Source organism: Juglans microcarpa x Juglans regia, chromosome 1S (genome assembly GCF_004785595.1).
Source record: "Juglans microcarpa x Juglans regia isolate MS1-56 chromosome 1S, Jm3101_v1.0, whole genome shotgun sequence".
Lineage (NCBI taxonomy): Eukaryota > Viridiplantae > Streptophyta > Magnoliopsida > Fagales > Juglandaceae > Juglans > Juglans microcarpa x Juglans regia.
The window spans coordinates 26,890,152-26,903,647 of NC_054595.1; the positions used below are offsets into that span (position 1 = coordinate 26,890,152).

Sequence of the window (13,496 nt, forward strand, 5' to 3'; positions counted from 1 at the left end):
ACAATAAAACATTTTCTGTCAACTCTCTTAAATTATTATAGTTTCCGTTATAAAAAAAAAAAATTATTATAGTTTCTGAAATAAGCCCAACAAGTTCATCTAAAAACTAGGCTCAGTACCAACTCAAGGAAGCACTAGCCGAATGGGCTTAAGGCCCAAGGAAATAGAGGCTGAAGAGGTTACACAACAAGGGTCGAAAGGGAATACAGTTAATTACAGAATTAGTGGAGGGGCTTTTTGGGAAAGGCGAAAAACAAAACACATAAAAGGGAAGGCATCTTACGGTAAGATTAGGTTGAGGGGTATTTGTGTAAACTTATAGTAATGCATGGGTATTTTAGGGAGGTTGAAACAAAAGAAATAAAAGGAAGGAGACTTGCTTACGGGAGAGGAGGTTGTGCGATGCTTCACTGAGAGAGGTGGTTGGGTGCGAAGGTGGCTCTGGGTGTTTAAGGGTGGTTGGCGACGCAGTATCGGCTCCTCTAGTCAGGGTGGTGCGATGCAGAGAGGGAGAGAGTTAGAGAGATGGAACTGAAACTCAATTACCGAGAGGGAGGAGGGGTGAGTGCGACAGGAGTGGCTTACCTGAGGGAGTGGGTGCGACGGGACTAAGATGGCCGGCAGTTTCTGGCACCGTGGGTGGTGCTCCGATGTCTTGGGGTGATCGTGTTATGAACCTAGTTGTGGTTTGCTGTTTGTATCAAGGGAAAGGAGATGGAAATGGTGATAGAGGATTGTTGTGGTGGAAAGAACAATGTGCATGCAAGATGTTTGCTGAAATGGAAAAGAGAAAATCACAAGCTTGTATTGCTACGAGAAAACTTCGAGGGTTCCAAACCTCCCAAATGAAAATGACAATTGTTCATAATATTTTCCAGATGCTTTTCACGGTGCCATTTCTGGCTTACATATGGAGGCAGCCCATGGCTAACAGAACTAATGAAAATGCAACACGTGGAGAGTAAAATAGAATGGAAATAATAGATTGCACATAACGACACAACTATTGATCTAAAAGGCAAGCTATAGACAACTCGTAGTTCAGCTTCCTTTATTGGCCTTCAAAACGGTGCGATTGTTTAATTGGAATCATAACAAACTCCTCCCCTTAAAAAAACATTGTCCTCAAGATTTAGAGCATTGATAGCCTCTTGAACCAGCTGGCATGGGAAACCTTCCATGGCCTCCCAAAGTAAAGAATTCGGTCACCTCCATCTGAATTGTTGTCAAGGTCCAAGTTTGATCCAAACAGATTACAGTTATGAATTCTGAACGCGATATGCTATCAAGAGGTCCTGGAGATGTGTTGTTCCATCCACATATACCACCGTGATTAGCCCCAGAAAGAACATAACCAGCACTCCATGCATTTGCTCTAGAGTTATCAGTTAACAGATACTTACCATTTGATGTTGGTATGTTTCTGAAATCATTCACAGAGAGTTGGCTCTGAAAATCAATGCAAGACCTCTCCACTAATAGAATTCTTTCCCTTCCTCCATCAAAGGGCCAATGAGGTAGCATTATAAAGTCCTTGAGGGAAAAAATAAGCACTATAGGAAAATTCCATGGATTCGATTCAACTTCTAGTTATATTCCATACCACTGAAAAATACCTCTTCGTGACATTTTGCGATTACTGCCTCTTTCACACAAAGCACCCAGACAACATCAACTCCTTTATACAATCCTCTCAAGGCTTGTGGAGAAAAACTATGACGTGACGTAGGTAAAGAGGCGGCGTATAAAGAGTGGATATCAGCATCCCGAGAGGCAGCGTATACAGAGTGGATATCAGCATCCCGAATCACTGACAGCCCAGTGGCAATAGCTCCCTTTGACACATCCAGTCCCAAATCCTTCAATGCTTTGATCGTGTCAATGAAAGCTCCCAGGTGATCTCTAAGGCTGAGCTGTACAATTGTTGCATCAGAATCTGACTCTTGATCTATCAGAACTATTAACACAGGGACATAATCGGCCTCTCGATCAAACATAAACAGTGAGAGGATATAAGAGTTTTGAAGTGTTTGAGTTGAAAGTTAGTTTCAGTTCAGGAAACTACTCAATCTGGGAGACCAAACAGAAAAATAAAAGAGGCGTATAGTTTAACAGTAGAGAAATCATATTCAAAACAAATTACGACCTCAAAACATATCTAATAAAATAATAATAATAATAATAATAATAATCACACTTTTGTGGTCTGGATGTTACAGAGTCAGAGGAGAAGTTGAGGAAGCTGAGGCCGGAGGGAAATAAGGAAGATGGAGGAGACGGAGACTGAGTCGAGGATTGGCGGGGTCTCGTTTAAGGATTTGAGGGAGAGCTTGTTGAGGTTGAGGATATCAGACGATGAGAAGGCAAAGAAAAGTTCGAGTAAGCAATGTGGTTCCGTGTGATATTTGTTGAATTTAATTGATAGATGGTACATTACGATCCATTTTTGGCTTTATGACAACAATGTAAAATCTGTTGCCCTGGTTGCTGCAAAAAATTAACTCTGGTTGCTGTAAGTTCCTAGAAAGTACAACGGATATATACTGATAAAAGAACTACAACGGATCTTTAGATATTTTGAGTTTACACTATCGTGCTGTTCTGTTTTTCCAAAGTAGTCATAGCCTTAGTTAGGTGACAATTTGGGACATGGCTTGATCTGGTGAAATATCTGATATTTATTGTTTTCCTTTCTTCTTTTATCCCCTCACGCTGAATTACAGTTCATCATCTATTCTTTTGTGTTAGTTTAGACCTATATGGCAAAGTATACGGGACATATACAAGAGCATCGCCATTCGTGCTAATTTAGTGATGCAAGGGATTCATGAAAAGTCATGCCATTAAAATCATAGCTTTTGGGTTTGTTACCTAGTTCTAAGGAAAATATTGTGTTTATTGCAACTTGATGTTTTCATTTTATTTTATTTAGGTTTCAAATAATGCTGGTTAGAATGCTTTTTTTGAGTTATGTATCAGAGGGAAGAAAAATGGTTGTTTTGAGTTGTGGAATCTCACTTCAAAAATTTTGTAGTTGATTAAAATTTGCCAGGTTTCTGATATGTATATCTCATATAATTTACTGATTCAGACTTATTTTTTCAGTCCAGAGATTTGATGTTTTTGGTCAATTAGGCAGAACTCCAACCTTTATGCTGCAACCTCCAAAGGAGCCTCTAGTTAAAAAGGCAAGTATCCTACTCTCTGCTTTTCTACTTTCTTTTTATTTTTATTTTTTTGGTTCAGATGAGGTCAGCATTGACTTGAGCAATCATATATGTTCATGAAAAATGGAAATCTCTCATGCATACACTCGGGTTAGATGCTGTGGATGATTGGACCATAAAAAATGAGAACTCCCAAGTTTATTCCAAAAATATTTTCTTGGAATGTTCGAGCTCTTAATTCTTACCGATGTTTTGATGTGGAGTTCTTTAAGTGGTAATTATGCTTGAAAGTAGTTTCGCCTATGTTTCACTGTCTTGAATGCTTGTTAATTAAGTGAGAGAGTTCACAAGACCCATATTGTTGTGCTTGAAGATGATGTGTTCAATGGCAGTACTAAATGGAGTATATTAGAATACACGGGTGTGGCATATGTTGGAAGGGTTTGCCATTAAGTGGTTTCTTTGCTTCATATAATCTTGCAAAAGAGCTAAATACAAACTCTTCTTGTATTTGTGACTGTTTTGTTTTCTTCTATTACAAGATTATAATCTCTAGAGGCCATCAGACTGAGGGATGTTTCCTTGAATTACTCGAAGTGCATTTGCGGAAAACTTCTTGCCGAGGGCTTGTGCACCCCGGAGATTAGTCGGGGCACTGTTCCTGGATACCCGGTGCCAATAAAAAAAGATTATAACCTGTCGGGTATTATAGATAACTGGATTGAGAGATGGTTAACACCATCACCAAACTTTTTTATGATACCTTTTGTCTCACTAACAACCATGTCTTTGAATGATGGAGGGAAAGGAAAAGAATGCCAAAGTGAAACACGTATTTTCCACAGTAGGTCCTTGCAGATTTTTCTTGTGCATCCTATCTTTTGTACAATAAATATTTTTCCCTAAAAGCACTGGCAGCAAAGTCATTATGTGCAGATAACTGCCTTGATTTAAATCTTATGTGAAGTAACTCAATCTTATTGAACTGCATTTCAATCATGCATACTTAAGGTCTATTTTTTGGGGGGAGCCCATCCTTTGGAAAGTTCATGTCCTCATAACAGTGACTGGTTTGAACTTGCTGATGCCTGTGATTTCTTTTATTCCACATGAATTCACTCCATCTTCTAATATCTGAGGGGATGTGTTGCTCTACTATTTTTTGCTCTAATATGTTTGAAATATTTTTAATGCAGTATTTCCATCCGGATAATATGTCTTCTGCAGGAAAACTAAAAACTGAGCTGACAAACGTTAGGGATGAATTTAAATGTCAGAGTCAGACTGTGGATCTGCACGTGTGCAAGGTAAAAGGGTTTTTATTTTAGTTTCATTTCAATTTTCTTAACTTTGATTTCTTTTTTCTGATTTTCTGGTTTATGATACATGTTTAACCATTATTTTCAGATGCACACGCATAACTACTTCCTGTGTACTGGGTAAACACCCTCATTCGTTTCAATAAAACCTATTTTACCTATGGAAGAACTAATTCCACTAAAATGTAGACTATGTTTTTCCCACTTCTATCATTATGTAATGGTGAGTCCATAATGAATAGAAGTGAAAGAATTGCTGAAGAATGAGTAAGTCAAACATTGTGGTGCTCCTCCCTCTGTTATTCGTTGCCTCATTTCCTTTCGTTCCCACTTCCTTCCAACATGGGACACCTTAATTCTGGCATATCCATAAATGGCTTTGACTTGAGAGAATGGCTGATATAAATACACTGCAAATGATGAAGTAAATACAAGCTATTGGTTAAGCCATGGTATATTATAGAATGTGGAGCCGAAAATTACGAGATTGAGATGCATTAGGTATTAAATCTGAAGAGTGTAGAGACGAGATACGGATGACCTAACGAGGATGTCTGGAGTTTGAGTGGGTGAGATTGTAATTCCTTGGATTGATTATAGGAATTGTGGTAAATGAGATCTCACATTGCCTCTAAAGAAGAATTTGTTATGGAGTGGTGTTTTATATGCAAGAAGCATGGAGAATCTGTGGATCATTTACTTTTACATTGTGAGGTGGCAAAGGCTTTGTGGGATGGAGTTTTTAATAGAATTGGGTTGGCTTGGGTGATGCTTTTGAGAGTGGTGGATCTTCTTGCGTGTTGGAACGAGCTATATTGCTCTCAAATGGTTGCAGTGTGGAAGATGGTTCCTTTATATCTAATGTGGTGCATTTAGTTGGAAATAAACGAGCGGTGTTTTAATGATAAGGATCGCATCTTGGAGGAAATTCGGAATTTTTATGTATACTCTTTATTGCAATGGTTTTGTTTTAGTGATTAATGGAGCTTCAGCTCGTGACTTTTTGTTGTCATTTTTTACTTCCTAGAATATATTTAGGTATTTTCTTTTGTATACGTCCTGTGTACATGAACTTCTCTTATTTCATTCCTTTTAATAAAATTAGCTTTCTTACTTGTTAAAAGAAAAAAAAAATGATTCTAAAGAGTTCCAATTGTTACATTTAGTATTTCTTTTAAATTAAAAGCCTAAATGTGACTTCGCCTTTTGAAGACTTTTCCTTCTTTTCTTTTATTTATATTATATATCTAATTGGTGTGTGGTGGCCCAAATGTGTTATTTTTGTACAATTGTTGAAGGCTCCTCGCAATTTTTAATTTTATCAAAATCCCTGTGGTGGAATATTGGGTAGCTGCTAGTTCCTTTTTTTGTGTTTTTTCTTTATTATTTAGATACATGCAAGGGTATCTCATATCTTGTGAATAAACACTTAATCTAATTAGATCTTTTCAGGTTTTGCACTTGCATGGTGTTAATGGCTGAGTGAGTGAGTGAGGGAATGAGAGGTTTTTAGATCATTAGAAAATGATTTTTTTTTTCTGATAAAAAAAAAAAAAGAAAAAAAGAAAAAGAAAAAAAGAGATCACGGGAAACATCCAGTAAATGGTATATATATAATCTCTTTAATTTAATCTATTATGTCAGATGGTGTTTGTTGTCATGTTACTGCTCAATTCTCCACTTTTAAGTTTAGAATACGGTTGTGAATTTCATAGTTTTACTTGGAGTTATACCAATCTGTCAATTCCTTGATCAATTAGCAGGATTGGTTCTTTTAATACGTGATGTAGCAGGGAAAAAAAAAAAATACTAATTCTGTTACTTGAACAAGAGATTGACTTCTCCTTATAAAGAGGTGGTTACCTGTTTTTAGTTTCAAAGTAGTTGGGCATGTCGAGTTAATCAAGGTACTGCGAGTCATCATTATAATTTGGGTGATGATACCCTTACGACTTCTGACTACTGGTTTACTACCGAACCAACATGGCTTTATTTTTTCATTTCTTCTCTGTATCTGTGAAGGCCTTCGATCTGAAGCTTATATCAGGATAATGTGATTTGATTAACCTTCTATCAGAAGATGTCTGTCCTAGATTTGAAATTTCGTTTTCCTTTTGAGATTCAAAATCACAAATCTCATACCCTCTTGTTTTCTTTTCATTTTTGCTTCTAATCCTCCACCTAGTGCTCCGTATCCCTCCCCCCAAAGTCGCACGTCTCCCTCCCTCCCTCTCCCTCCCTTCCATTTAGAACCACAAAATCAAAGCAATCTCAAAGCTCCACTTCTATTTCCCGTAAAAACCGAGCTGCAGAGCTCCATTTTCGGCATGGCGCGGGTATGAAGTGTCAGTTTCCTATTTCTGTTTCTGGGTGAATTTGGATTTCTGATTCGTGACAGTGGTGATTGCCTGCTTGGCTGCGTGAGTGATTGTTTTATGGGCTTCAGATGATAAGTGGGGTATTGGTTTTTTTTTTTTTCAATTTTATTTTGTTTGAGACCACTTGTTTGTTCGCTGAGGAGAAGTAGAAGGAAAGTTAAGTTGAGATATTTTTTGGGGTTTTCTAATGGACGTAACTGTCAAATTCTTCTATTTTATTATGCTTGAATACAGTATTTCGATTTGGTTATTTTGGTTTCACTATGCTCATCTTTCTGGATGTTGGCACCAAGTGATGTTGCATGTTTTTTTACACTATTTGATGGATTTGTTATTTGATTTTTCTCTCAGGAGCTATTTGTTATAATAAATAGACATGTTTTTTTTTTGGCAAGATAACTCTGCTTGTTAACAACAAATTCATCTCTGCATGTCCTTGATTATTTTCTATGGAAACAAATACATATTTGGTGTTTTAAAAATTTCAAAGCAAAAGGTTGTGTTCTCCAGTGTATAAAACAATGTGACAGAACTACTTGTGATCTAAAATCATGAAAGGGTCTCTGCCGCTAAAGGTGCAGGCAGCTAAATAAACAATAACAAGATTAGAATTTTATTTTTTTATTTGCCTTCACTGTGTGTCTTAATCTTTTGAACCAACTGTCTATCACAAGTTTAGATTTCATCCTTCTGAGTCAATTTGTCAAGAAATTTCCGTGTTTATAAGAAACCTAGTTTATGTGGTTTCCCCTTACCTTCTTGTGCTTATGCTTTGGTTTTTTTTTTTTTTTTTTACCATTCAACAAAGTCAAGTTGGTTCTTATTAGGTTGTTTTTTTTATGCTAGCAGTATACACACAGTCGAGTATACTTTTTTTTTTTTTTTTTAGATAGAAACTTGCTGCCTTATCAGTCATGCCAGTTGCCTACAACCAAAGAACTTTAGTGATGGGAAAGAAATGTGTGACACTTCTCTAGCCCAAAAGAATATCATCAATTATAATGCAGGTAAAACAAATTTTCAATAGAATGAGTATCAATTGCTCAACAGAAACTTGTTTTGAGTCACCACACAAACTGAGTGTTGCATAACCCTTGTGATTTTTTAAACACTTGATCTTGATTGGCTATATCATCTCTACAATGCTCATTTTGGTGACCTGATTGGTGGTGCTAAGTGTTTGCATTAACTTGCTTTGCGAGTGTGCTTTTTTGTTTTTCAGTTTAAGTTTCAAGTGGCAAAATGCTTGTAACTGGGTGTTTTTATTCTAGATTACGCCAAATATATTAATGGAAAATGTTCCTTGCTCACTGAGTGTCTTGGGAATTCATCTCTTGGTGGGTTATCAAAGCCTCCCCAACATTCTTCTTTCATAGAGATGGACAACAAGTTGAGAAGTTTGTAGGAGGCAACAAGCCAGAGGTACAGAAGAAGATAATTGCAATTGTGTTGATCCAACTACCCAACGTCAGAATTGAGTGCTTTACTTGTTTCTGTCTAGTGAAAGGGGCTGCTTATTATTATTCTATACATTTCTATTGCCAACATGGATGCTGCTTGTCTATGAGTTTTTTTTTTTTTTTTATTGGTTTGGACTCTGTTTTCTGAAAAGAAATTGATGTAGATGTAGAAGAGCAATGATGGAACCTGTAAATTGCTTTCAAAGAGCTGAAACGAGATTATATGCAGTCTCCAACGGCTATGCACTATGTTTCAAAAAGATAAATGAATTACAAGTCGAGCATGCCCTATCCAAATATATTATTCACTCTCTCAACTTACTTCTAATGATAAGTGAACCAGGCATGCATGCAGGAGGAGCTGGCAGTCTAAAACCTATGCAAACATGCAAACCCACCTGTTCTCTTTCCGAACATGATGATGCCATCTTGTAGACTATTTTCTATGTTTAAATACGAAAATCAGATCAGATTAATTTAAGAGAAAAAAAAAATTTAAGTTCAAAAATATGAATCCTGAACTCCTAAAATTGCCAGAGCTTCCACCACCTCTGCAAGTACCCCATTTTCTAATTTTCAAGCAGCTGGCCATCAGAACATTGACATCCTCATCTCTCATCATTGCTTCAATTCTCACTTATTACAAAAAGAAAAAAAAAAAAAACCTGAAGCCAAAACAAAACATTGCACAACATTTATGATCTTACAGCATCATAAAACACGATACAACACAATTCATTACAAAATATTAAATACACCATTACAAAACACAATTCAGAAGTTCATTACAAAATGATCTTACAATTGATAATTACATCAAGTCAAATAAAATAAACTACCAAATTGATCATATTTTCCACCAAATCAAATAAACCACCAAATTTGATCAAACATTCTAGCATAAGAAATGCCCTTCCAAACATTCTAGCATGAGAAGACCTTAACAATCAAATTATTGTCTGAAAAGAAATTCCACTCTAGAGCTCCTTGTTTATTTTTTATCTAGAGCCAGACTTCCAATCACCAGTCCATTACCTGCATATTTTTCAAATTCATCGATGATTTAAAAAATTCAACCATTTTACTGATCCTCCAGCTAAACCATCAAATTAACCACATAAATCACTTATTTTGTCGTCGCTCTAAAAGGGCTTACCATCAGGATCAAAGAAAAAGACTTGCTTAACCTTCCCATCAAGAAGAGATCTCTCAAAGATTTTGATTTCCTTTTCTTGCAAGGCCAACTTACATTCAGCCATCAATACCGAACATGATCATAGAATAAACACACATGCCACTCCTTTGTGATAATTAATATAACTAGATTTGCTAATTTTCTCAAAACATTGCTTAAATTTCCAACCGTTCCAAACCCAAAAAACAGAGAGAATTCTAAGATTCTTTTTTGGGGCAAATGCTTCTATATACATACGTCTTCTAGTTGACACCATAAGTTATTCTTCTAAGATGATACACACTGCCAGCATACGAGGCCATAAACTTAGCCATATGAGCGGTCTCCCAGCACACATTTTTGGCTTTTCCATTCCCAGTTATGAAAACTATTTCCAATTTATACAATTTTTCTCTTATGTCAGTTCGGCCATCTTAACCAATGACAAATGCAAATTATTATCTTACGATTTAAATCGTAGAATTTCTACGATTATACAAGTGTTTATACAAGTGTTTGCTACTGATGCTGCCATTTTCTATGACTCTCTGTTTTTATGGAAAAATGGGAGCCTATAAACAGAGAATGTGAGTTAGAGAGAGAAGCATACAAACATATTAACAAACACTTCATACCCACGCCACGCCATGCCATGCCGGAAATGGAGCTCTACAGCTCGATTTTTGCGGGAAATAGAAGTGAAGCTTTGAGATTGCTTCGATTTTGTGGTTCTAAATGGAAGGGAGGGGAGGGAGGGAGGGAGGCGTGGACTTTGGGAGGGAGGGATACGGAGCACTAGGTAGAGGATTAGAAGCAAAAATGAAAGGAAAATAAGAGGGTCTGAGATTTGTGATTTTGAATCTCAAAAGGAAAACGAAATTTCAAATCTGGGAGGGATATCTTCTGACAGAAGGTCAATCAAATCACATTATCCTGACATAAGCTTCAGATCGAAGGCCTTCTCAGATGCAGAGAAGAAATGAAAAAATAAAGCCACGTTGGCTCGGTAGTAAACGGGTAGTTAGAGGTCATAAGGGTATCATTACTCTTATAATTTTATCAAATTTTTATATAAAATATAATAAATAATTTAATTTTTTTAAATTTTAAAATAATAATAATAATAATAATAAATAATATTTTATTCAATTTTAATATAAAATCATCTCATCATACTATCCAAACGGATGCATGAAGGCCATTGTTGTTTGAACATATCATTGTTTGTCCCGTTTGTTCGGAAGTTCCATGAAATGTACATCTAGGCATGTTCAAGTGGAATTTTCACTTGTGACATGATGTTTGAACAGTGCCTGGCGGCCATGCACGTCAAAATACCTAATTTGTTAATGTCAAATTGTAATCTGATCGTTGGTTAGCTTTCTTCTGGTGCCCCCGACTTTAATGTAAAGACTGTGAAGTGTGAACAAGTCCGCTTACTAGTTGAAGAGGTGTCATAATTACTACCCCATTTATTCTTAATTATATTTGTTTCATCATAATGCTGTAGGATAAACGTTCTTGAAAGGGTCTTCTAGGAATGGTGCAGACAAGGAAGAGATTATTGAAGTATTTCCGGAGAACCGACTGGGATTCCTACTGCTTTGTCTCTCTGAACTTGGTCTCCGGGACAACCCTAATTACAAGAACTAGGCTTCTCACTTATGCTACCATCTCATGTGTTTTTTTCCTCGGTTAGATCACTAGCCATTCTATTTGTTCCATTCCTTCATGAGGGAGTTAAAAGACACTAATTAAAGTTCATTTTTCATCCCTTTCTGAATTCATATTTCTTTGTTGGTTTTCTTTTCTTTTTGTCCAGTAAGTATCATGTCCTTAATGTAACAGTCAAGCATACATTGATGTAGTTCTGTTCATATATAGTTAGAATAAATTCTCTCAAAATGATTTCATGCATGATGCCTCTTTTGCGATTATCTTCTTCATCAGAATCTACAAGTAGATCAATGTGTCAGTAACTTTTGTTTATAACCGAAAAGCCATGGTTTTCTAAAATTTGATACTCAAAAAACAAAAAATCATTTTTAGTAAAATCAAGTAGATCAATGTCTCCCGGCACGAAAGTTTAGGTTCCATAAGTGATTCTTAAGGGGCTCTACCTTACAGTAACAGAATTCCAAGTAGACGTCCAAACAGATCAAACGATAGATCACAGAGTGTTTAGGTTAGATACTAGGCCAATTATACACAACCAATATCTGCTCTGCCAGAATATTGGGGACTTACTGTATTTGTGGATGTCCACATCGGTTGTAGAATGGGTTGATGGGGAAGGAAAATCTCAACTCTTAAACTAATTTATGAGGTTGAGAGACATCCAAAACCACCCAACAATGATATTAAGTCCAACGGGTTGTTTCACATCGGTTATAGAAGTGTCTAGTTAAGTGTGAGAGAAAACTCAACTCTTGAACTAACTTATGAACTTGAGAGATCCAAGACCACCCAACACTTACATTTCATGTGAAGTTTGAACATTATATATGGCGGAGATGATATCACTATTGAACAAAGTTTCTTTTTTTTTTTTTTTCTTTTTTTGTTTTCTAAGATTTCAATGAACATTTTTCCTCATACTATTCTATAGATGTCATCCTCAACAACAAAAACAGACATAATAACAACACTTCACATAACAAACACAACCCACAAAACATAGCTTTCGGCATATGCTAACATCAGTGATCAAGTAGGCTTAAGCTCAATGACACACAGACCGGAATTTATTTCTTCGATCACGGCGAATCAGATGGTCTTGGAAACTAAAAAGGGGGCAACAAAGGAAGTGGTGGTGACAATGGCTGCACTGGTTCATCAAAAACCGTATCTGGTGCTGATGGTGTTGACGTAAACGGAAGTGGTTCTTGCGGAATATCGGGAACTTCAGGAAATGGAGGCGGCAGTAATAAGGTGTCCGGCGTCTGTGGAATAGGAAAAGCTGGTGGCTGAATCACATCGGCGTCTGGTGCAGTCGGGGACGATGTGAAAGGTGGATAAAACGAAATTGGCTCCTGTGGTGGAAAAAGTACTGGAAACTCAGGCGGTGAAGAAAAAAGCGGGGCAAGTGGTGGAGCTGGTGTGAATTCGTCTGGTGGTAAATCTGGAAAGGGAGGTGGAAGAAGTACTAACGCTGGTGATGGTGGTGGGGAAAGTATTGGAAGGGGAGGATTTTCAGTTACTATATCTGGAGGTGATAGCCATGGAAATGCTGGTGGTTGTATATCTGAATCAGGGGGTGGAGGGGAAGGAACAAGTGGTGGTGGAAATATGATAGGTATGGGTGGGGGCAGGAGCAGTGGTGGTGGCGGAGAAGGAACCAAAGGTGGTGGAGGGGATGGCGGTGGTGGCTGTGGCGGAGAAGGCGGTGGAGGTGAAGGAGAAGGAATTATAATTGGTGGTGGTGGAATTATTATTGGTGGTTGTGGGGAAGGTAGCAAAGGAGGCGGTTGCGCTATTGGTGGCGGAGGTGGGAGCTGGGGAATTGGGGGAGGAGGAGAAGACACAAATGGCGGAAGTGGCGGCGGATTACGATGGGGAGTCGGCCGGAAGGGGTTGTCTGGGGAAGGAGAGGTTGGAAAAGGCCATTGGCCACAAGTTCCAAAGAGGTATTCGTATAAAGGGTCACAGCTTCCTGATCTTGTTATTCTTCCAGTACTACTTCTGCTTCTGCTTCGTCTTCTGCTTCTATTGCTGGTTCTCTTTTCTTCTTCTTCTTTGCTAATTTGGTGCATGTCTTTGGGATGTGATCTGCCTTCTGCGATGGAGTGGTTTAGCAGAAGAAGAGCCACTAGAGTTAGGATTACTAGGTTTGCTTTCATCTCGACAGCACGGAATTACTTTTTCTCTTGGCCATGCAATATATATATATGCATCTGCACTCACAACTCGGATTATTTATATATATACAGATTGAATATTGGGTTATATATATGTGAGTAAAGGAAGCCACTGACAGGTGTGCACAGTAGTATATATGA

General features: G+C 37.4%; 1 protein-coding gene and 1 long non-coding RNA gene across 2 annotated transcripts; both read left to right on the forward strand.

Annotated features, from left to right (window-relative positions):
• The first annotated feature begins 3,788 nt into the window (after positions 1-3,788).
• Positions 3,789-5,414, forward strand: LOC121247143. The gene is made up of 2 exons (XR_005937220.1): positions 3,789-4,474; positions 4,575-5,414. It is a non-coding gene; the product is annotated as an uncharacterized LOC121247143 (long non-coding RNA).
• Positions 5,415-12,223: 6,809 nt separating this feature from the next.
• LOC121247472 (glycine-rich cell wall structural protein 1.0-like) lies at positions 12,224-13,265 on the forward strand. Its single transcript, XM_041145812.1, has 3 exons — positions 12,224-12,366; positions 12,546-13,124; positions 13,172-13,265. Exons 1-3 carry the CDS (start codon positions 12,224-12,226, stop codon positions 13,263-13,265), a joined length of 816 nt encoding a protein of 271 aa, XP_041001746.1.
• The last annotated feature ends 231 nt before the right edge of the window (positions 13,266-13,496 follow it).

Excerpts from the sequence above, each read along its gene's own strand:
- LOC121247472 (XM_041145812.1), top strand. The coding sequence starts at position 12,224 with ATGACACACAGACCGGAATTTATTTCTTCGATCACGGCGAATCAGATG. Across the intron at positions 12,367-12,545 it reads CTGGTGCTGATGGTGTTGAC|TACTGGAAACTCAGGCGGTG; the intron begins GTAAACGGAAGT and ends TGGTGGAAAAAG. Across the intron at positions 13,125-13,171 it reads TGGCCACAAGTTCCAAAGAG|TACTACTTCTGCTTCTGCTT; the intron begins GTATTCGTATAA and ends TTATTCTTCCAG.